Below are 17,781 nucleotides of genomic sequence, written 5' to 3'. Positions count from 1 at the left end.
AGTGCAGATAAATCGCCTTTTTTCTCCTCCCCTTTGCTGCCCATGTGATCAAGGTATTAAAGTAGGGGTCTCAAAGTACCGGCCCGCTAACCGATATGGAGTCACGGACCGCGTACCTGACTTGCGGGAGCAGCTACACGGTCTGCATTTCTGTCGGATGAAGCCTCCATAGCTGCTGCTATCAGTGCCAGCACTCAGTAGTTTATTTCGGCCGGTGTTCACTGAACACCGGACAAAAGGATGATTAGTAAGGTCTGCACCATCCAAAGATGCAGACCTTACTAATCAACCACCGGATCACCAGGAATTGTCAGAAGAAATCATGATGGCGTGCCCTGATCCAAAGGAAGGATTAGCAAGGTCTGCACCAGCCAAAGGTGCAGAGCAGACCGTACTAATCAAGCACTGGATCACCAGGGATTGTGCCCCCAACCACTGGACCACCAAGAAATGTACCCCCTCCCTGCAAACAAATATAAGTAGGTGAGGGGACACTTTTACATTTTTTTTTTATTTAAGAAGGTGTGTGTGTGGGGGTGTTATTGTGTATTACTGTGTGTGTATTGGTGTGTGCATATTTCTTTGTGTGTATGCACGTATTTCTCTGTTAGTATTTGTGTGTGTGCGTCTTTGTGTGTGTGTGTGCATATTTCTGTGTGAATTGATATGACACACACATACTGACACTGCACACATGTATACATACCGATATGACACACACATATACTGACACTGCACACACATACACACATGTATACATACTGAAATGACACACACAGAAACATTAACACACATACCGACATCACTCAAAGAAATCCTGACAATACACACACAAACCAACACTAGAAAATATACTGACATTGCATACAAAGAAACCATCACAAACACATATACTGACATTATAAACACACGCAGACATTAACACTGGTACCGTATGTAGTTACATTTTATTTTGAAGCATGAATTTTATGAAATTTGGCAAGCGGCCCCCATAAGAGAAAGAAATTTGTCCTGTGGCCCCCAAGTGAATTGAGTTTGTGACCCCTGTCTTAAAGGGTAAGTCCACTTTCCCAGGTGAATTTGGGAAAATAGACTTACCCCCTCTCCCCCCACTATACGTACCTTTCGGCGAACGCTCCCTGCCCTCCGCCGGTGCGGGTGTTCTATCCGTACTGTCGTCTATCTATTGGAGGCTGGCCCAGTGAGAAGAGGCTGCAGACCTACCTAGACTCGCAGAGATTTACGGGGGACTTTCAATAGCCCAGCTGCAAGGTCCCACATGTCATTTTTTTATGATTTAAGGTTTACAATGCATGTGCTAAAGGCTTCTCTGCTGTTCTGTCTCTTTATTCTGTTCCCTTGGCTTCTCTGATATATAGTTCTTTTTTATGGTCTGGATCCATTGCAGTATTATTTTTCATCACTTAAAAGTAATAATAACAGTAATGAATTTTTCCAGGAATACGCCATTGTGAAGAAAACAGCCAGATCTTTAAGCACGGTGCAGGTGGAATCGCCTTGGAGGCTTGCTCAGCCCTCAATCATCTCAAATATTGTCTTAATGAAAGGCCAAGGAAAGGTATGTTTGCTGTGTGGGGAATTGGATATTCTCTGGAGGAAAAATACATTTGCTAATGGAACTTGTTACTTCTTCAAAGCAGGACTCCAGTCCTCCAGCATACAGTGTGGTGCAGTTTAATTTATAACTTCCCTTGTGCTGTGTATTCTATAACTTATTGCACAGGGATACAGGTATAATACCTTTAAAAGAAATACCGTAATTCCTGACCGCCATAACAACTAAGGCACTTTCACTGCTGCTTGCTAAAGGCCCGGTCTTAAAATTTACACTGCTTTTATTTACGACATCACCACAACCTTTGCCATTGGAAAGTTCTTAAAAGCTCTTTTGTTGCCTAAGGAGGAAAAGATTAACGCTACTGAGGCCTGGCAATGGTTTGGGAAGTAAATCTTCCAAAATCAAAAATAACTATATATCTACTTCTGTTCTTGCCTGTAATTGAAAACTTAGGGGGGGACTGTTTTAGAACTGCTGAACAGGAAACACATGCTCCTTGCAGGAGGCTGTGCTAATTTATTGATGAGAACAAGGTGGTCAAAGCATCACCTCTTTGCTTTAAGGACCTCTTGTGCGGTTTATTTTACTGAATGAAATACTTGGTGTGACATCCTTTGGATTTTAGCATGTGGGATAAGTTAAAATACATATGTGTAGCTACAGTGGGGTACAGTATTTATTTTTTAACGCAAACCTGGGCAGTTCAAACCAAGCTGAAAAAAAAGTATCAGCAGATGTTTAGCCTAACCTGCGAAAAATCTTTAGATTCAGAGATTGCGTCAGTTGTAGTTATGAGCTAATCTTGACTTTTCTTGTAAAAAAAATAACCCAAGCCCCCTCTCCCTAGCTTCCTGTTTGGTAATGTAAGCTGCCCTTAAGCTTGCCTATAGTTCTAGATATGCAGTAGCTCTGGTTTTACATAATAACCTCTACCAATGCCCATTTTCTTTATATGATTAATTTCAATTATGTTTGTAAGAGGCTCATTTTTATGTCCAGTCCAGGTGTAGTGACTCTGTAAGGGTAGAATTATGGGAGCTATCATCCTTGGCTTTATTTTCAAAGGTGCGTGGTTAGGAGTAGGGATGCACTGATGCCGGGTATTTTTTTCCCCGGTACTCGCCGATACCTAGTACTGATACTGGTGCCGTGAGCCCTGATTATCAGGAAGTCGGGCGACGGATCATGGCCCGGCTTCCTGATTGCCTGTGAAGCCGGTGTTCTAGCGAAAGAACACCAGCTTCACCTGCCGAGGCTGCCCTGCTCAGGAAGCCGGGCAGCGGGTCATGAGGTGCCATCCGGCTTCATGACTGGTCAGGAAGCCAGGCTGCCTAGCAACAAGTGAAGGCGGCTTCCTAGCCAATCAGGAAGCCGGGCGGCACGTCATGACCCGCCTTCTGGCTTCCTGATTGGCAAGGAAGACGGCTTCACTTGTTGCTAGGCAGCGTGGCTTCCTGACCAATCAGGAATCTGGGACGCGAGTCATGACAAGCCGAGAGGCGAGTCAGTACATGCCGCGCCCAGCTTCCTGATTGGTTAGGAAGCCGGGAGGCGAGTCATAACCCACTGCCCGGCTTCCTGATTGGAAAGGAAGCTGGCTTCTGCTCCCTCGGCATTGCCGGTCAGAGAGAGATCTCTCTCTCTGACCGGAAGTTCCGGTATTGGAGCATTTGGGCGAGTACTCGCCCAAATACTCGTTATCGGCACCGATACTAGCATCGGTATCAGTGCATCCCTAGTTAGGAGTGCCCGGTACAAACTTCCATCTTTCTTGAAATATCTTGAAATATCTTTAAAATATTTATCTGTTAAGAACATCAGATACAGCCGGCTGTTCACATTGCCGTTAGGACATGCTATCCTCAGTCGCATACAATCTTCAGCACTAATAGCAAGCAGAGAAACCACTCGACCCACGGTAATATGACTGACTACTTCACCAGGGATGGCAGCCCTCCACAAGGAGTACAGGACCTCCTCCACAGACCATGACAAAAACAAAAGAGAAAAAGAGGCGCCTTTCCCTTGTGTGGTATTGTACAATAAAGGAACTTTTATTGTTTAAAAAAAATCCATACACCCACATAATACTTAAAATCAAATGCATCCATAGACCACAACAGTAAACTTTCCCAATATGATAGCCCGTATTCTTCAAAGCCACTGAAGAAGGGGGTGTGTCCCCAAAAACGCGTTCAGCCCAAACAGTTTGCAAGTCTGAGCAGCTGCTGTATGTGAACTGGTTTTATCAGTGTTTCCTTCAGGCTATCGTATTGGGAAAGTTCACTGTTGTGGTCTATGGTTGCACTTGATTTTAAGTATTATGTAAATATACGGATTATATCCCTTTATTGTACAATATCACACGAGGGAATGGCGCCTCTTTTTCTCTCGTTTTTGACATGCTAGCCTCAGTCCAGCCTTTCAGCCTAATATAAATCCTTGTTCAAACTCTGAAGAAGGGGGAGTCCTTCCCCTGAAACACATTCATTGTATCTGATGTTCTTTCCAAATGTTTTATATGAATTTCAAGTGATATGTAAGTTTGTACTAAGTGCCTAACCTCCTAACCTCGCATCCAGTAGTTGTTCATCCATTGAGCTACCTGACTAAGGTGATCAGAGAGGCAGCAGCCTAGGCCCAGAACTGGGTACATACCTTATCCAAACCAAATGCTGTCAAGTAAAAAGTACTTTATTCCTTATTTATTTTAATCAATCTCACATCGGTCCAGGGCTAGCCAACACCTATCAGATTTAAAAGGTGCTGGTTCCAGTCCTCCCACTGATCCTGGCTCTGATACCTAAAATATTTCTGATATGGAACAAGCATGCAGCCAGTGAACTAAAGTCTGTGAACCCACCCTGTTTGGGGTCAGTGATTTCTTAAATTGTGAAGCCAAGATACAGATGGAAGGTGCAGAACTCTTGCCTATTAAAACAAGTCATCAGTGGAACATCCCACATTTCTGTCCTCACATATGGAAAGGTGCCTGGTGCCCACCTGCTGTATGGACATGAATTTACAACATTTACATATTCATTTCTTGTCTGGCTAAAAGGAAGAACTATTTTGAAAGTTTTTTAGTCATCACCATAAAATAATGTACAAAACTATGTTACATTTTCTATATAGTCCTTTACTTGGAAAAAGGAGACCACAGGTCACTCAAGTCATGTTACTTTGTCAGTCAGTTGCAGATCAATTATGTAACATCAATATCAATTTAATCCAGTTTGCTGTGCTGTCTACTCCAAGCAAATGATAGATCATCAAGGAAAGATTGTATTGAGGCTGGTTTTGGGTTCTAAATCCAATCCTCCATTTATCAACCATGTACACTCAGGTGAAATGAGGGTTATATCAAGTCACACCCGACAAAACAGCCATTTTGCACCCTGTGCTTTTTCAATGTCCCCACTGCCTGTGAATAAACCCAGGTTGCAAAAATGTTTACTTTTTAACTTCATTATCATCTTTATTAGTGGTTTACTCGTCAGGTATCCTACAAATCCTCCCAGGTACCCACCTAGTGCAGGACATTGATATGCACAATGACCTTTTCGGATGGCTTGCCTATATTAAGAAAATAGATGCTGCTTTTATTTTGTTTATTAATGTCCTAGGTAGCTTTGAAGAATGCATAGAAGAGGATAGGTATGAATGATGTATAAGTTGTAGTCTGTTACCAAGTAATTTTTTTGTCATTGTTTGTTATTAGGGACTTGGGTTCAGCATCGTCGGAGGTCAGGATTCTGCCAGAGGGAGAATGGGGATCTTCGTAAAGACAATCTTTTCAAATGGAGCAGCAGCGGCTGATGGGAGGCTGAAAGAAGGTAAGACTGAAAGACTGCAGGGAACAAACACAGATCACACAAGAGCACTTATGGGAGAAAACTGCTAATTTATTAGTGCATCTGTAGTCTTATAGAAAACTTTATGTAGAAAAAAGAATGGAGAGTGCAGGATTTGCCCTTGTTTCATTCAGAAGGTTTTATGGTGACCTTATATTGCGAAAAAACTATACTGCGTTTTTCGGTAAATTTTAAGCACCTGCATATGTGCTTTATTATAAGAGCTGCCCTACACAGTAATTAGCAAATAGTAAGGTTCAGTAGTGGAATATGGTGGGACAAAACTCCATAATTTTGTTTTAGGGTATTTTAAAGGATGATATTAAGCTCCACTTTTTCTTTTAGTTAAAGAGACCCTGTCACCAACTTAAAAAAATGTCAGGTAAAGGCGCAGAAAAATCAATTATTTTATATGCTGCTTGTATCTTTTGACTACCCCAGGAAGAGTCAATTCCCTAGCACAGCCCCCTCCTTACTTGCATGTTATAAACCCTTTCCTCCATTGGCAGTGTCTAATTACTCCCTGTGCTGGCCAAGCTCCTCTGCCCTTTCCCCCACTACTGTACAACACCTTTTATGTAGCTTCTGGGGCAGGAACAAAGAGGAATACTATAAAGTCTCACTTGAGTGACAGCTTTGAGATTGCTGACATCTCATTCAAGATGGTGGCACCCAGCATTTGTCTCATGGCTTTTGGATGTCTACACAAGGGAGTCTTTAACAGGTAAATGACATGTATAAAATACATTAACTGCCCATATACAGTTGCGTGAAAAAGAAAGCACACCCTCTTTGAATTCTATGGTTCTATGGCTGCCCCTTGCGGTGTGGGGGCAGCCCAATTGGATGGGAAACTTTTAATTTTCCTGGAGTTGGAACTTCAGATAGCTTGGCTTGTTCTCAAATACATCCATTCTATGAGTGCTCTGTTCTTCCCTGCAACATCTCAGCAGTGCGGTTAGCAATTTTTGACCTACATAATTTCTGCATTTACTCCAGACGAGGATTTTAAGTTCATCTGTCCCTCCAGATCTAATCAAAAAAGCAAATATATAATTTTTAGTCATTTTGTGAAGCCTTTCAGTGAGAAGCATGTGACCTAGATAAAGCAGAAGCACGGCTGAGCGTTTTCATGTATTCCCATCTCCTACCTTTCACTGCATTTATTAACCCCTTATTTACTAAGATGATCGCTGTGCTATTTTTATGATGAGCCTTCCTCCTTTACAGCAAAAATTATTCTGGTCTTTGGAAGTTGGATTCTGCTCTTTGGAAGATGGTTTAGAATAGAAAGCTGCAGAAAACCCCATAAACACATATTTGAACTTACTGTGATATTTTTTGTATTTTTAACAGGGGATGAAATGTTGGAAGTTAATGGCGAATCCTTGCAGGGACTGACCCACCAAGAGGCTATTCACACGTTTAAGGTATCATTAAAAAAAATGATTATTTCACAGAGATACACTGTAATCCTGCACACAATGGTCACTCAGTGATAACACTTTCCCAGCACTTCCACTGCTGTGTCTGCCAGAATTCTGCATGAGCAGTGATAGAGTTTATCATGGTCTCTACCTAGCAGCTTTCCGACGGAGGTGACATGGGTGGGATTAGGATAAAGGTTACCAGACAGACCTACTATATTTAGCTCCGTCAGTGTCGTGGTTTTAATCTCTACTTCTTACTGGTTCCAGAAAAGGGCTGTTTAAGGAAACACTGGTGGCCTTATAATCTCTTTTTTCTTTATACAAATATGGGCCAAGTATTAAATAAACCAGAACGTCATTTGATACTCGCATATGACAAATATTTCACAGGAACTCTTGCTACAATTAGCATTGTCATTATCACCAAGAATATCAGTAAGAATTACTAAAGAGTGAAGTCAAAGCACCAGTGGAGAATCCCCTGAAGTTGCATTAAATCCTTCCATAACTAAAATCTAATGTAGGAGTTGAGCTGTTCAAAGGTTCTTGGGACCTCCACACATGAATTAATCAAGGAGACAAACACATGGTCTTATATCCGTGGTCTTTTTTTTTTGCATGACAGTCAAATGTTAAATGTGTGGATTTGTGCAATTTTCCCCAAAGTTTATCCCAAACAAATTTAATAAACATTTTCTGAAATGTTTAAAAGTATCATTAAATTATCTTATCTTAATGCTGAACTCCAGGTATGCTGAAAGGGGCTAAAGGTTGGCTCTTTGCTTAAGCAAGGACTGAATGTGCAAGAAGGAAAGTGGCAAAGTAGAACATATATAGTCCAGATTTAACTTTATTCAGACTGTTATATCATTAACATTCAATCTTTTGGGGGTTCAAATGGTCCTCACTCATTAGGCCTTAGTACTGTTGAACAAAGTGTGTACTGGACTGATAACATTGGAGGCATCCCGAGAGGTGATTAGTATGTTTGCCAGTTAGGCCCCTTTCTCACTGTCTGATCAGGAGAGGACATGTGCATGTATCACCTCCTGATCAGAATGGATGTGACCGCCCTGACGTCCGTGTCTATGCAGTTTTTCCTTTATCTTGCGATGGAAGAAATAAAGTGACATTACCGGACCCATGTTAGTGTATGGGCAGCCAAATCTAAATGGACAGGCGTCTGTTTACATCCGGTTACCCCCAATCTGGCACAACAAGGTCCAGCAAAACCGATCTCTGATCTGTGTGTTTTTCCGGACCTGGCCAGAGTTGGGGGAGTAACCAGTTGTAACGGACACCCATCCCTTTACATACAGATGCCCATAGACTAACATCGGGCTTCAGATCAGGTCCACCTGAAATACTGGCAGGCAGACCTGATCTGAAAGCCTGTGTGAAAGGGGCCTCAAAAATCTTACGCTTAAACCTGAAAATTATTTTGCATACTTACACTGGGCCAAGCTGGACCAAATTAAGTATGCATATGCCATACCTGATCAGCCCCCGTAGTAGCCAGAGCTACCACAGTGCTTTACAGCCATCTTCTGGGTCCTGGTACTGCGCTGTGCTGAGTGGCTTCCCCTCTACTCTGAAAACACAGGGAGTTGCTTGCTTGGCGCAGCAGCCATTTAGAGAATGCGTAGTATTTTTATTTGTTTTTCTTCACAGAAAACAAGGTGTTCTTTGATTGGACGAGGACATCACCATGCCTCGAACAATCAGAGAATCCCTTGTATTCATTGATAAAAATACTAGATGTTCAGTAAATAGACACTGTGTTTTTGAAGCAGAGGAGATGCCGCACCAGCACCACACAGGACCCGGAGGAGCTCCGGCTACTACAGTGTTTTACAGGATCCCTTGGGGCAGATCAAGCATGGTATATGCATAAATACATTAGACTTCCGCTCGCCCAAAGGATAAAATTCAAAATATTAACAGTCACTTATAAAGCCATCCACAGCTCTGCCCCCGGATACATCTCGGACCTTATCTCAAAATATCACCCTAACCGTCCACTCCGCTCTTTCCAGCTCCCTTGTCAACTCATCCCATACTCGCCTCCAGGACTTCTCTAGAGTCTCTCCCATCCTCTGGAACTCTTTACCCCAACCTGTCCGTCTATCTCCCACCTTAACTGCCTTTAGGCGTTCCCTAAAGACTCATCTCTTCAGGGAAGCCTATCCCACCTCGACCTAACCACTCAACCATCACGTTCTCAAACAATTCATCACTACACAGCTACCTCCTCATGTATCACTTACCCCTCTTCTTTTAGATTGTAAGCCCCCAGGGGCAGGGCCCTCCTCACCATCTTGTCTTGAATTGTATTGTAATGTCTTCCTTATCTTGTGAAGCGCTGCGCAAACTGTTGGCGCTATATAAATACTCTGTAATAATAATAATAATTAGACCAAGCTGAACCTATCCAAGTATGCAAGATAAAGCATTCCTGCAGTTTAGATTTAAAACAGGTTGCATGATCCCGCTGTTCTGCTTCCTTTTGTAAAAGAGGCTCAAGTTGGTATCATGTGATATAGTCAAATGACAATGGAAAATAATACTCTATAGGTATAGGGAGAAACAAAGAGGTAGTAATGTCACTGGAGGCTTCTAACCTCTGAGTCACAGTGGCACTGGAAGTGGTTGAATTTCTGCCTTTTTCCTGCACCGCCACCACCACCATCACCAAACCTTTTAAGAACTGTTACTCAGGTCAGGACTGAGATTTAGTAATTTATTGATGGCTTTACCAGTTTTATCAGCTGTTGCTTACTTCAGCCTTATTGGTCATATTTCTTTGACAGCAACTCAGGAAAGGAGTGGTGACTTTAACTGTACGGACGCGACTGCGCAGTCCCAGCCTCACACCGTGTGCTACCCCGACCTTACTGAGCCGCTCCAGCTCCCCAAACTCTAGCATCAGCTTTGCCCCATCTATGCAAAGCTCAGAGGATGGCGAGTCCTCTTCTGTGTGTCGCAAAGGACCCGGACCCAAGGACAGGATCGTAATGGAAGTCACTCTTAACAAAGGTAAAATAACACAGAAATGGGTGTGTTTTCTTGACAAATGAAATAGAGTATGTAACATCGTCAGAGAACATTATAGTATAATTCCACATATATAATTCACTTTTATGTCAAATTCCATATTGTAAGGCACAGCAGTAAGATAGCTATGTTACTCTTTACATATCGTTGTCTGCAAGTAATTTCCATTCTGTATCTTTTTCTCTTATGCATGTAAAATACTTTTAAATATCCATGTTCTCTATGGAAAATGTGGGCTTCTAGCCATCTTGGGTCTTATGAAGAGTATGCTAGCTAGAAAACATTTTGGTTGCCCATGCAATTAAGCAGAATCCATCTTTCAATTTGAAATCTACACTGCAGAGACAAAAGTTGTGTACAGAGTCACTGCTACCTGCTTCACAGGTCCCACTGGCTGCTGCCATTAACATAAATTGTAGTCCAAGTGCCTCTTCTTCAAACAGAACCCATATTAGCTGTAGCTTAGAGGTGGTAAAGGGTGTGAGGCAGTGACTGATTAGAGTCTGGGGGACACCTCTCCAGGAGAGAGAGAATTGTTTTGGGGGATCAGATGGCCATTTTTGTGTGAATGGCAGAAGCAAGTGCGACCAAGACAACTAAAGTCAATATACAGGGGTCTAGCTTTCTCTATGAGACTGCCATCAGGTGTATCTACATACATTGCTCTTTGCATGAATATGTGTGATCTGGCAATACAAGCACAATGGCATTATAATTTCAAATAACAATGATTTGGTGGTAAGATCATACTCTTGTAAAGGCCTCCAGTCAGGTGGGCCACATGCTCTATGCTAAGATTCCATTGTCAGCAATAACTGCACAAACAATTTGATCTTTAAAAGCAAACGTTCCAGAAACACAGGCAACTTTAATTGAGCGTATGGTGAGAACTGCATTGGCAGAGGTTATAGTCAATGAAACTACATGGTAATATGATGAGTAGATCTAAAAGCACAGTGGCGTAGTGGTTGGCACTTCTGCTTTGCAGCACTGGGGGTCCCCGGTTAGAATCCCGGCCAGGTCACTATCTGCAAGGAGTTTGCATGTTCTCCCTGTACTTGCGTGTGTTTCCTCCGGGTACTCCGGTTTCCTCCCACACTCCAAAGACATGTTGGCCCTCTATGTATCCATGTGAGATATGGACCTTAGATTGTAAACTCCATTAGGGCAGGGACTGATGTGAATGTGCAACTATGTGAAGTGCTGTGTAAATTGTCGACGCTATATAAATACCTGAAATAAATAAATAAAGATGTTACAGTATATCCAAATCTTGTCTTTTCCTGTAAACATCGAGCTTTGTCCCACCTACTTGAGGGAAGGTACTGGGTGTTTGGATTTAACATTTTACACCTCATCCTATGCATATACAATAGCTAAAGAACAAGACAGTATTGTGTTTATTAACCCCTCACAGACCTTTGTGTGTCCTTGCAGAACCCGGTGTTGGTCTGGGCATTGGAGTTTGCTGCCTTGCTCTAGAAAACAACTCTCCCGGCATTTATATCCACAGCTTGGCTCCAGGATCTGTCTCCAAGATGGATGGAAGACTCAGGTACAAGTCATTTAATTTTTTAAACCTTTCCAACCATTAATACAGGGCATCACAACATGTAGTGATGGCAATATTTCATGCTCGGATTTTCAAAATATACAAGTGTCCTTCAAAATGAAAGAGTGAATGCAGGAAAAGATTTGTCAGCCGCTAGTAACGTGGCACATCAGTTCTTACTTGTAATTTTATAATATGGAGAAGCGCTGTGTACGGTGTAATTACAGCCATGCCCCCAATGGCTATGGGCTGGCTTGAGCAGCAGTCTAGTGCAGGTGCACGTTACCCGGTTATAATAATACCAGTGTTAGGCTGACCCCAACAGACACAGAGCATCGGTCCAACTTTGTATGCACTATTAATTGCCCAATAAGGTTTGATCATTTGCAGATAGAGATGAGCGAATCTGAGCCAAAGTCAGAGTAGAGTCGAAGGCATGCCAATATCCACAAACATGCTTTTTAATTGCTTTAGTCACTTCCCACCATAACCTGTATGGTTCTATGGTCTTGTTGGATCCCAAGCCCTATTCCATAAAAGCCACGGTTTCCATACACTGCTATAGTGATTGCTAAAGAGACTGAAAGAGCTGTATGCAGTTTGTAATAAATGGCTCTATAAAAGGTTATAAAGAACCAGAGGTTCTTGATGGGCATCTGGCCAGTGTGGTGTAAAACAATGATTTGCATGGCCCTGCCCACTGTCCTAAAATGAGGAATAATCTTCTTATTATTGTGATAAGTGACAGAGTGAGACATGTGGATAACTCCTGTTTTAAGAAAGCTTTACTTTGCTGCGCACCGATTCACTAAGCAAACCAATGTGATCACATCCCATATCCTTCCTTCCTTAAAGAACTCCAGGCTGAAAAATTCTTAACGCTTGCAGTGAGTCCTCTACCACCCGTTAAGGGTTAAGCACTCAATTTAGCCTAGAGTGTAAATTAAAAAAGATATACTCACCCAATCATAGGAGATGGCTAGCTTATAGACCAGCAAAAGAGCCTCACTCCGGCCTATAGTATATTGGACATGAAGGAGGCCAAGGGACATTCCATTGACGGAAAAGAGAAGAACTGGTCTAGCAGCCAGCTGGTTCCAAGATTCGTGTGAATATATCTTTAGACCGTTGCAGTGAGGTTACCCCTGCTCACTATGTTATCTATGCTGCATGACAATAGCTGATGCTATGTAACTGTTCACAAGACAGCAATGTAATATAATTATGTACAGGGACTTCTGCGCTCGATTAATCTAAGAAAACTGGCCGTTTCTCCTTACAGCTACTCACTTAAATTGGCTGCATGAGCCTGCATTAATATCATTCAAATATGTGAAGCGGTGCTATAACCCAACAAGTAAACAAATATGTGCAAAAAACAAATAATATACTGAACAATACTATTGTGAGAGAAAAGAAAAAAAATATGTATATATAATTTTTCAAATATTTTCCAAATTAAATCTGTTTGTGTAAATCAAAGGTGATAATCTAAAAAAAAACTCCAAATGACTAATAAAGTAGCAAGCGTCCTGTGTCAGTGTGTAAAACACATAATTGAAACAAAGTGTCCATAAATTCATTTAACGCAGGCAGCTCTCTCACAAAAAAAAAAAAGGTGTTGTCTTAGTCTTTCTTTGTGCCTCACTCTTGTAATTTCTTGTGTATTTTTTTGCTGAAGTGCTCATAAAAAACACCAGTGCTCTGATAAATAAGCCTCTCACCTCCGTGTTCAGACCCCTGGGTCTCAAAGCGCTTCTTATAGGGTAAAACTACTTCCTCACACTATTTGAAGCTGTGATCTTCCTTCCTTCAGATGAGACCAATCCTGATCTTAACGTTTTTCTCCTCTACCGACAGCCCAACTTCATCTCAAAAAGATCTCTCAAAGACAGAAGTGGAAATCATAGTGCACCCCGTATTCATAAAATGATTTTACTAAAAAAATACACTCACATAAAAACGAATAAAATCGCGTATCAGAATCACATTTCTGGATGTCAGATCTGTCCTCTTTCTCTCCAGGCGTTCTGACGTCACTGACTCAGCTTCTTACGTCTAATTGACTTCATCAGAAAGCTCTTTATTAGTCATTTGGAGTTTTTTTAGATTATCACCTTGTGATTTACACAAACAGTTGACCGGAAGATTTAATTTGGAAAATATTTGAAAAATTATATATACATATAATTTTTTTTCTTTTCTCTCACAATAGTATTGTTCACTATAATATTTGGTTTTTGCACATATTTGTTTACTTGTTGGGTTATAGCGCCGCTTCACATATTTGAATGGTATTATAATTATGAATGCAGTGGTTGCGGGAGGTAGGAATTTGATGGGACTATAAGGAATGTGGTGGCATTTTTTATGATGTTTTAACATGTTTGTGTAAGCAATAAATGTAAAAATCTTCTTTTTATAACATGTTGAGTGCCTTTTAAACCCCTATGGATTCTGTCGGTGCTTTTGGTATTATACCCTGTTTCCCCGAAAATAAGACCCACCCGGAAAATAAGACCTAGTACTATTTTTGGGAATTGCTAAAATATAAGACCTACCCTGAAAATAAGACCTAGTTGTGACCATTCCCAGGGCCAGTGGTGGCATAAGGGGGAAGTTGAAGAGCCGCGGGAGAGAATCAGTGGTGCCAACGAAGCCACTGGAGGGAGCAGAGCCACATAAGCCGATGCTTCCTCTATAGTTCATTCGCTCATTGTGGCCAGCGATTGGTTAGCAAATTGCTCTTGGAAAGGTACCGCACCGCTGATTGCCCTGTTCACCATATTTTTGTACTTGAATACATGTAGACTTTTCTACATGAATAAGTGTGGATTGTTGTATATTAAAAAATAAAATAAGGCCTACCCAGAAAATAAGACCTAGTGTGTTTTTTTTGAGCCAAAAAAAAATATGACAGTGTCTTATTTTCGGGGAAACACGGTATATGTGAGGGGGCTGGGCACCATATTGGGCTTATCTTGACTGCTCCCGGTGAAAAAAGTATATGGCATAGTTACATGAAAGTCAGGCCCACATTACTATTTTATATTTGGGAAGAAGGGCGGAGAGTCTGCATTTTGCTGTACTGAGTTCACCTGACAAATGCCATGAGATCCAAAATCCCTTCTAGCTATTGCCTGACCTAGGTTACCAGTCTGGGTCTGCAGCATGGAATGCCATTCATCTTATAGAAGAGTATGTTTTTGTGTATATAGAATTAGCGTGACCCAGTTCCCTCTTCTGTTCGATATTTTGTCTCTCTTTTCCCGGCAGTTTATTAATATTTTAAAGCCCATTTGATGTAGTCCTCCCTAGTGAATCCACTCTGTGTTTCTCACTTTGGTCGAAGATTGTAGCAAAGCCACTTAAAATTAAAACAACAGTTCTTGTGAAAGGAACTTTTTAGAGAAAATGTGGTTCTCATGAAGGAAGGGAAATCCGTTTTTATACATGTGGGATAGCCTATCGGGTGACCCGTTCCAGATGTGTCCGTACAATGACGCCGTTCAGTGTGGAGTGCGGCTGTTTGTTTTTCTGTATTAGGCAGCAGAAGGTAATTCATTATACAGTTTAATTTCCTTCACTCATGTTGGGTTTTAATCTCGATTTATTTATACCATTGTATCCAACGCCGTGGAACACATTGTTACACACAGCCCGCTGGGATACCAAGTGCTAATATCAATACGGGATTAAACTGATTTCTGATCTCAGCCGGGTGCAATGATTCAATCAAAAAGGCCACAATATTGAAATTTTACACCCCTGAAGGGATCTGTGGTTTGGCCGCTATTGAAGCTAAATTAGAAGACAAAATCCAGTTAAGGCCTCATTCACACACCTAAGAGCCGGGCTGTACAGATCCGTGTGGCGTGCACGGCCGTATCAGGCCACTCCCGGGGAGGACAGGTGCTGTGTGTGATTGCATGCAGCAGCCTGTTCTTCTCTATACGAGTACAGACACCCGCACGAACGTGCAGTTCAGGTGAGTGTAAGGCCGCATACTACCATAGAGAAGAATAGGCTGCTGCATGCAATCACACGCAGCACCTGTCCTCCCCGTGAGCGGTCCGATATGGCCGCGCACGCCGCACGGATCTGTACGGCCCGGCCCTTAGATGTGTGAATGAGGCCTACAACTGATATTTCAGTTTGGCAGAGCTATTCTAGACAACAGGTGGAACCAGTCAGTGAGTTACTGATGGTGTCCAGCAAACACTACAGCTGTGCTGAAATCAGAATATGAATTGATGTATTTCACTGGAGCCTAGACAAAAATGAGCCCTTAACCCTTGCAGTGCGGGGTAGCCCCACTGCAAGGGTTCATAATAATCTACCCAGAGTTCTGCTTTCAACTTTTCAACTTTTTTTCATTAAATATTCCAGATCAAACAAATATACATCACACAGCAAAGTATTTCTTTATATTTGCACCCAAACTCTTACAGTCATTATGTTACCAAACAGCTACAACTCTCTCAACTCATCTTACCTGAACTTCCTGTCCAGCACAAGATCACAACGGAGAGTGCAGTCTCCAGTAGCTGTCCATCTACTGCTTGGAGGAGAGCAGGACAATGGCTTTGTCTTGCTGTGCTTGTGTGTTTGTGGAGACACACACAGCTTACTAACACACACACAAGGGTGACTCCATAGGACCCTGCAAGGGAAAGGAGCCACCCGAAAACAGGATGTCAGGGCTAGTGCTCAGGGGACCAGCTGATTCTGAAGGAAGCTAAAACTTAAAGCAGAGGAGGTATCTCCTGAGACACTGGGAGAGGACCCTCAGTACCAGGTGTCTTGCGAATTTCTCTGGTCAGGTGACCTGTACAGTATATATGTTTTCTGGTAATTTCTCTGAAAGGCGTCTCCTTCAAAAGACAAATCACATCTACTTATTATTTTCTTTCTGATTGTAGCCGTGGTGATCAGATCCTGGAAGCTGATTCCGTCAGTCTCCGCCATGCTGCATTAAGCGAGGCATACGCCATTTTAAGTGAGTGTGGACCTGGACCTGTGAGCCTAATAATCAGCCGACATCCAAACCCAAAGGTGAGTTTCTGCAACTCTGCACATTTTACAACTCTGCGCATTAAATCACAAGCCTAATGAGGACACTTTTAAAGCTAAACTCCAGGCAAATCACTACATTTACACCGCTCAGCCACACAGCACAGCCCCCTCTGGCAGGGGGAAGACCAGTTAGGTAACACATACAGGTCCCCTCCCCACCCTGTGATTGGACAGTAAAAGGAGAAGCAGCAGACTGATGAGCTAATTTCTCTGCTCTCTCTCCTCCTGTTAGCATGATCCTTGCACTGCAGCAACTGCAACTGATTGGCTCCTTGTGCTGCTTCTCCTTCCCTCAGTCTGAGCTCTGTGGTACAGGGACTGGAAGAGGCTGATACCGAGTCAAATTCAGATACTTACACTGCTTGCATTTAAAAAAAACATACATTTAAGAAAATGTCTTAACCCTTGCTCAGCTCTCAATCTATAGAGCCAGCGCTTGACACACAGGCCCGTTGTTTTGGGTCTCCATATTGAACCGCTTAGGCTGATGTCCAATGGGCTACCTTGCCGCTAGCGACCCTGATTGAGACAACCAGCAGATTTGCCAAGAGGCTGCCTGTCTGTCTCTATGGAATCATCTCCTCGCTAGCTGACCAGCGAGATGTCGCTCAATGGCTGGCCTAAACGTTGAATCTCGATTGCAAAGGATTGGAGCAACATCTTGCTGCCTCAGCTAGTAATGGACTGATTCCATACAGACAGACAGATATCCTATAAATAAATATATATATTTGTTTTTATTTTTTTTAGCTATGTCCACTTTGTTTAAAGAGGATGAACTTATGTCTTGCTGCATTTCCCCTTATTACTTCTTCCTCAAATTATGTTATATAGCAGTGGGTCACGGCATCCATTCTCCGCTCATCTCCATGTAAACAGTGAGAGGCGAGAGCTGCACTCACAGCCTTCCCCTCTCAGCTGCCACAGGAGTTCCAGCACAGTGCTGTGCTAGAACTCCTGTATTGGAGGTGACAGGTTCCATAAAGAGGACCTGTCACATCCAAATGCTATCACACAGGGGCTTGTTAGGAAAAAAAAATAATTAAAAATTGCTTAAAAGTAAAAAAAATCATAAGAAGAAATTAAATAAATAAAAAATAATAAGATAAATAATAATTAAAAAAGTGCTAAAAAGTAAACAATAAAATGAAAACTATAAAAAAATAAGATAAATACAAAATTTTAAAAAGTAAAAAAATAAATATAAAAAAATAATTATAATAATAAAAAAATAAT

General features: G+C 42.0%; 1 protein-coding gene across 1 annotated transcript in view; it reads left to right on the top strand.

Moving 5' to 3' along the window:
• Window positions 1-17,781, top strand: part of PDZD2 (PDZ domain containing 2) — a 225,021-nt gene that overhangs the window by 147,275 nt on the left and 59,965 nt on the right. The window contains exons 8-13 of the mRNA XM_018570275.1: window positions 1,460-1,579; window positions 5,301-5,415; window positions 6,790-6,863; window positions 9,674-9,899; window positions 11,355-11,472; window positions 16,392-16,524. Coding sequence (XP_018425777.1) covers window positions 1,460-1,579; window positions 5,301-5,415; window positions 6,790-6,863; window positions 9,674-9,899; window positions 11,355-11,472; window positions 16,392-16,524 — 786 coding nt within the window. The remainder of the gene's footprint in view (window positions 1-1,459; window positions 1,580-5,300; window positions 5,416-6,789; window positions 6,864-9,673; window positions 9,900-11,354; window positions 11,473-16,391; window positions 16,525-17,781) is intronic.

The sequence above is a fragment of the Nanorana parkeri genome, unplaced genomic scaffold (genome assembly GCF_000935625.1).
Source record: "Nanorana parkeri isolate BGI_ZX_2015 unplaced genomic scaffold, ASM93562v1 scaffold38, whole genome shotgun sequence".
NCBI lineage: Eukaryota > Metazoa > Chordata > Amphibia > Anura > Dicroglossidae > Nanorana > Nanorana parkeri.
This window is presented reverse-complemented; position numbering and strand designations above follow the sequence as displayed.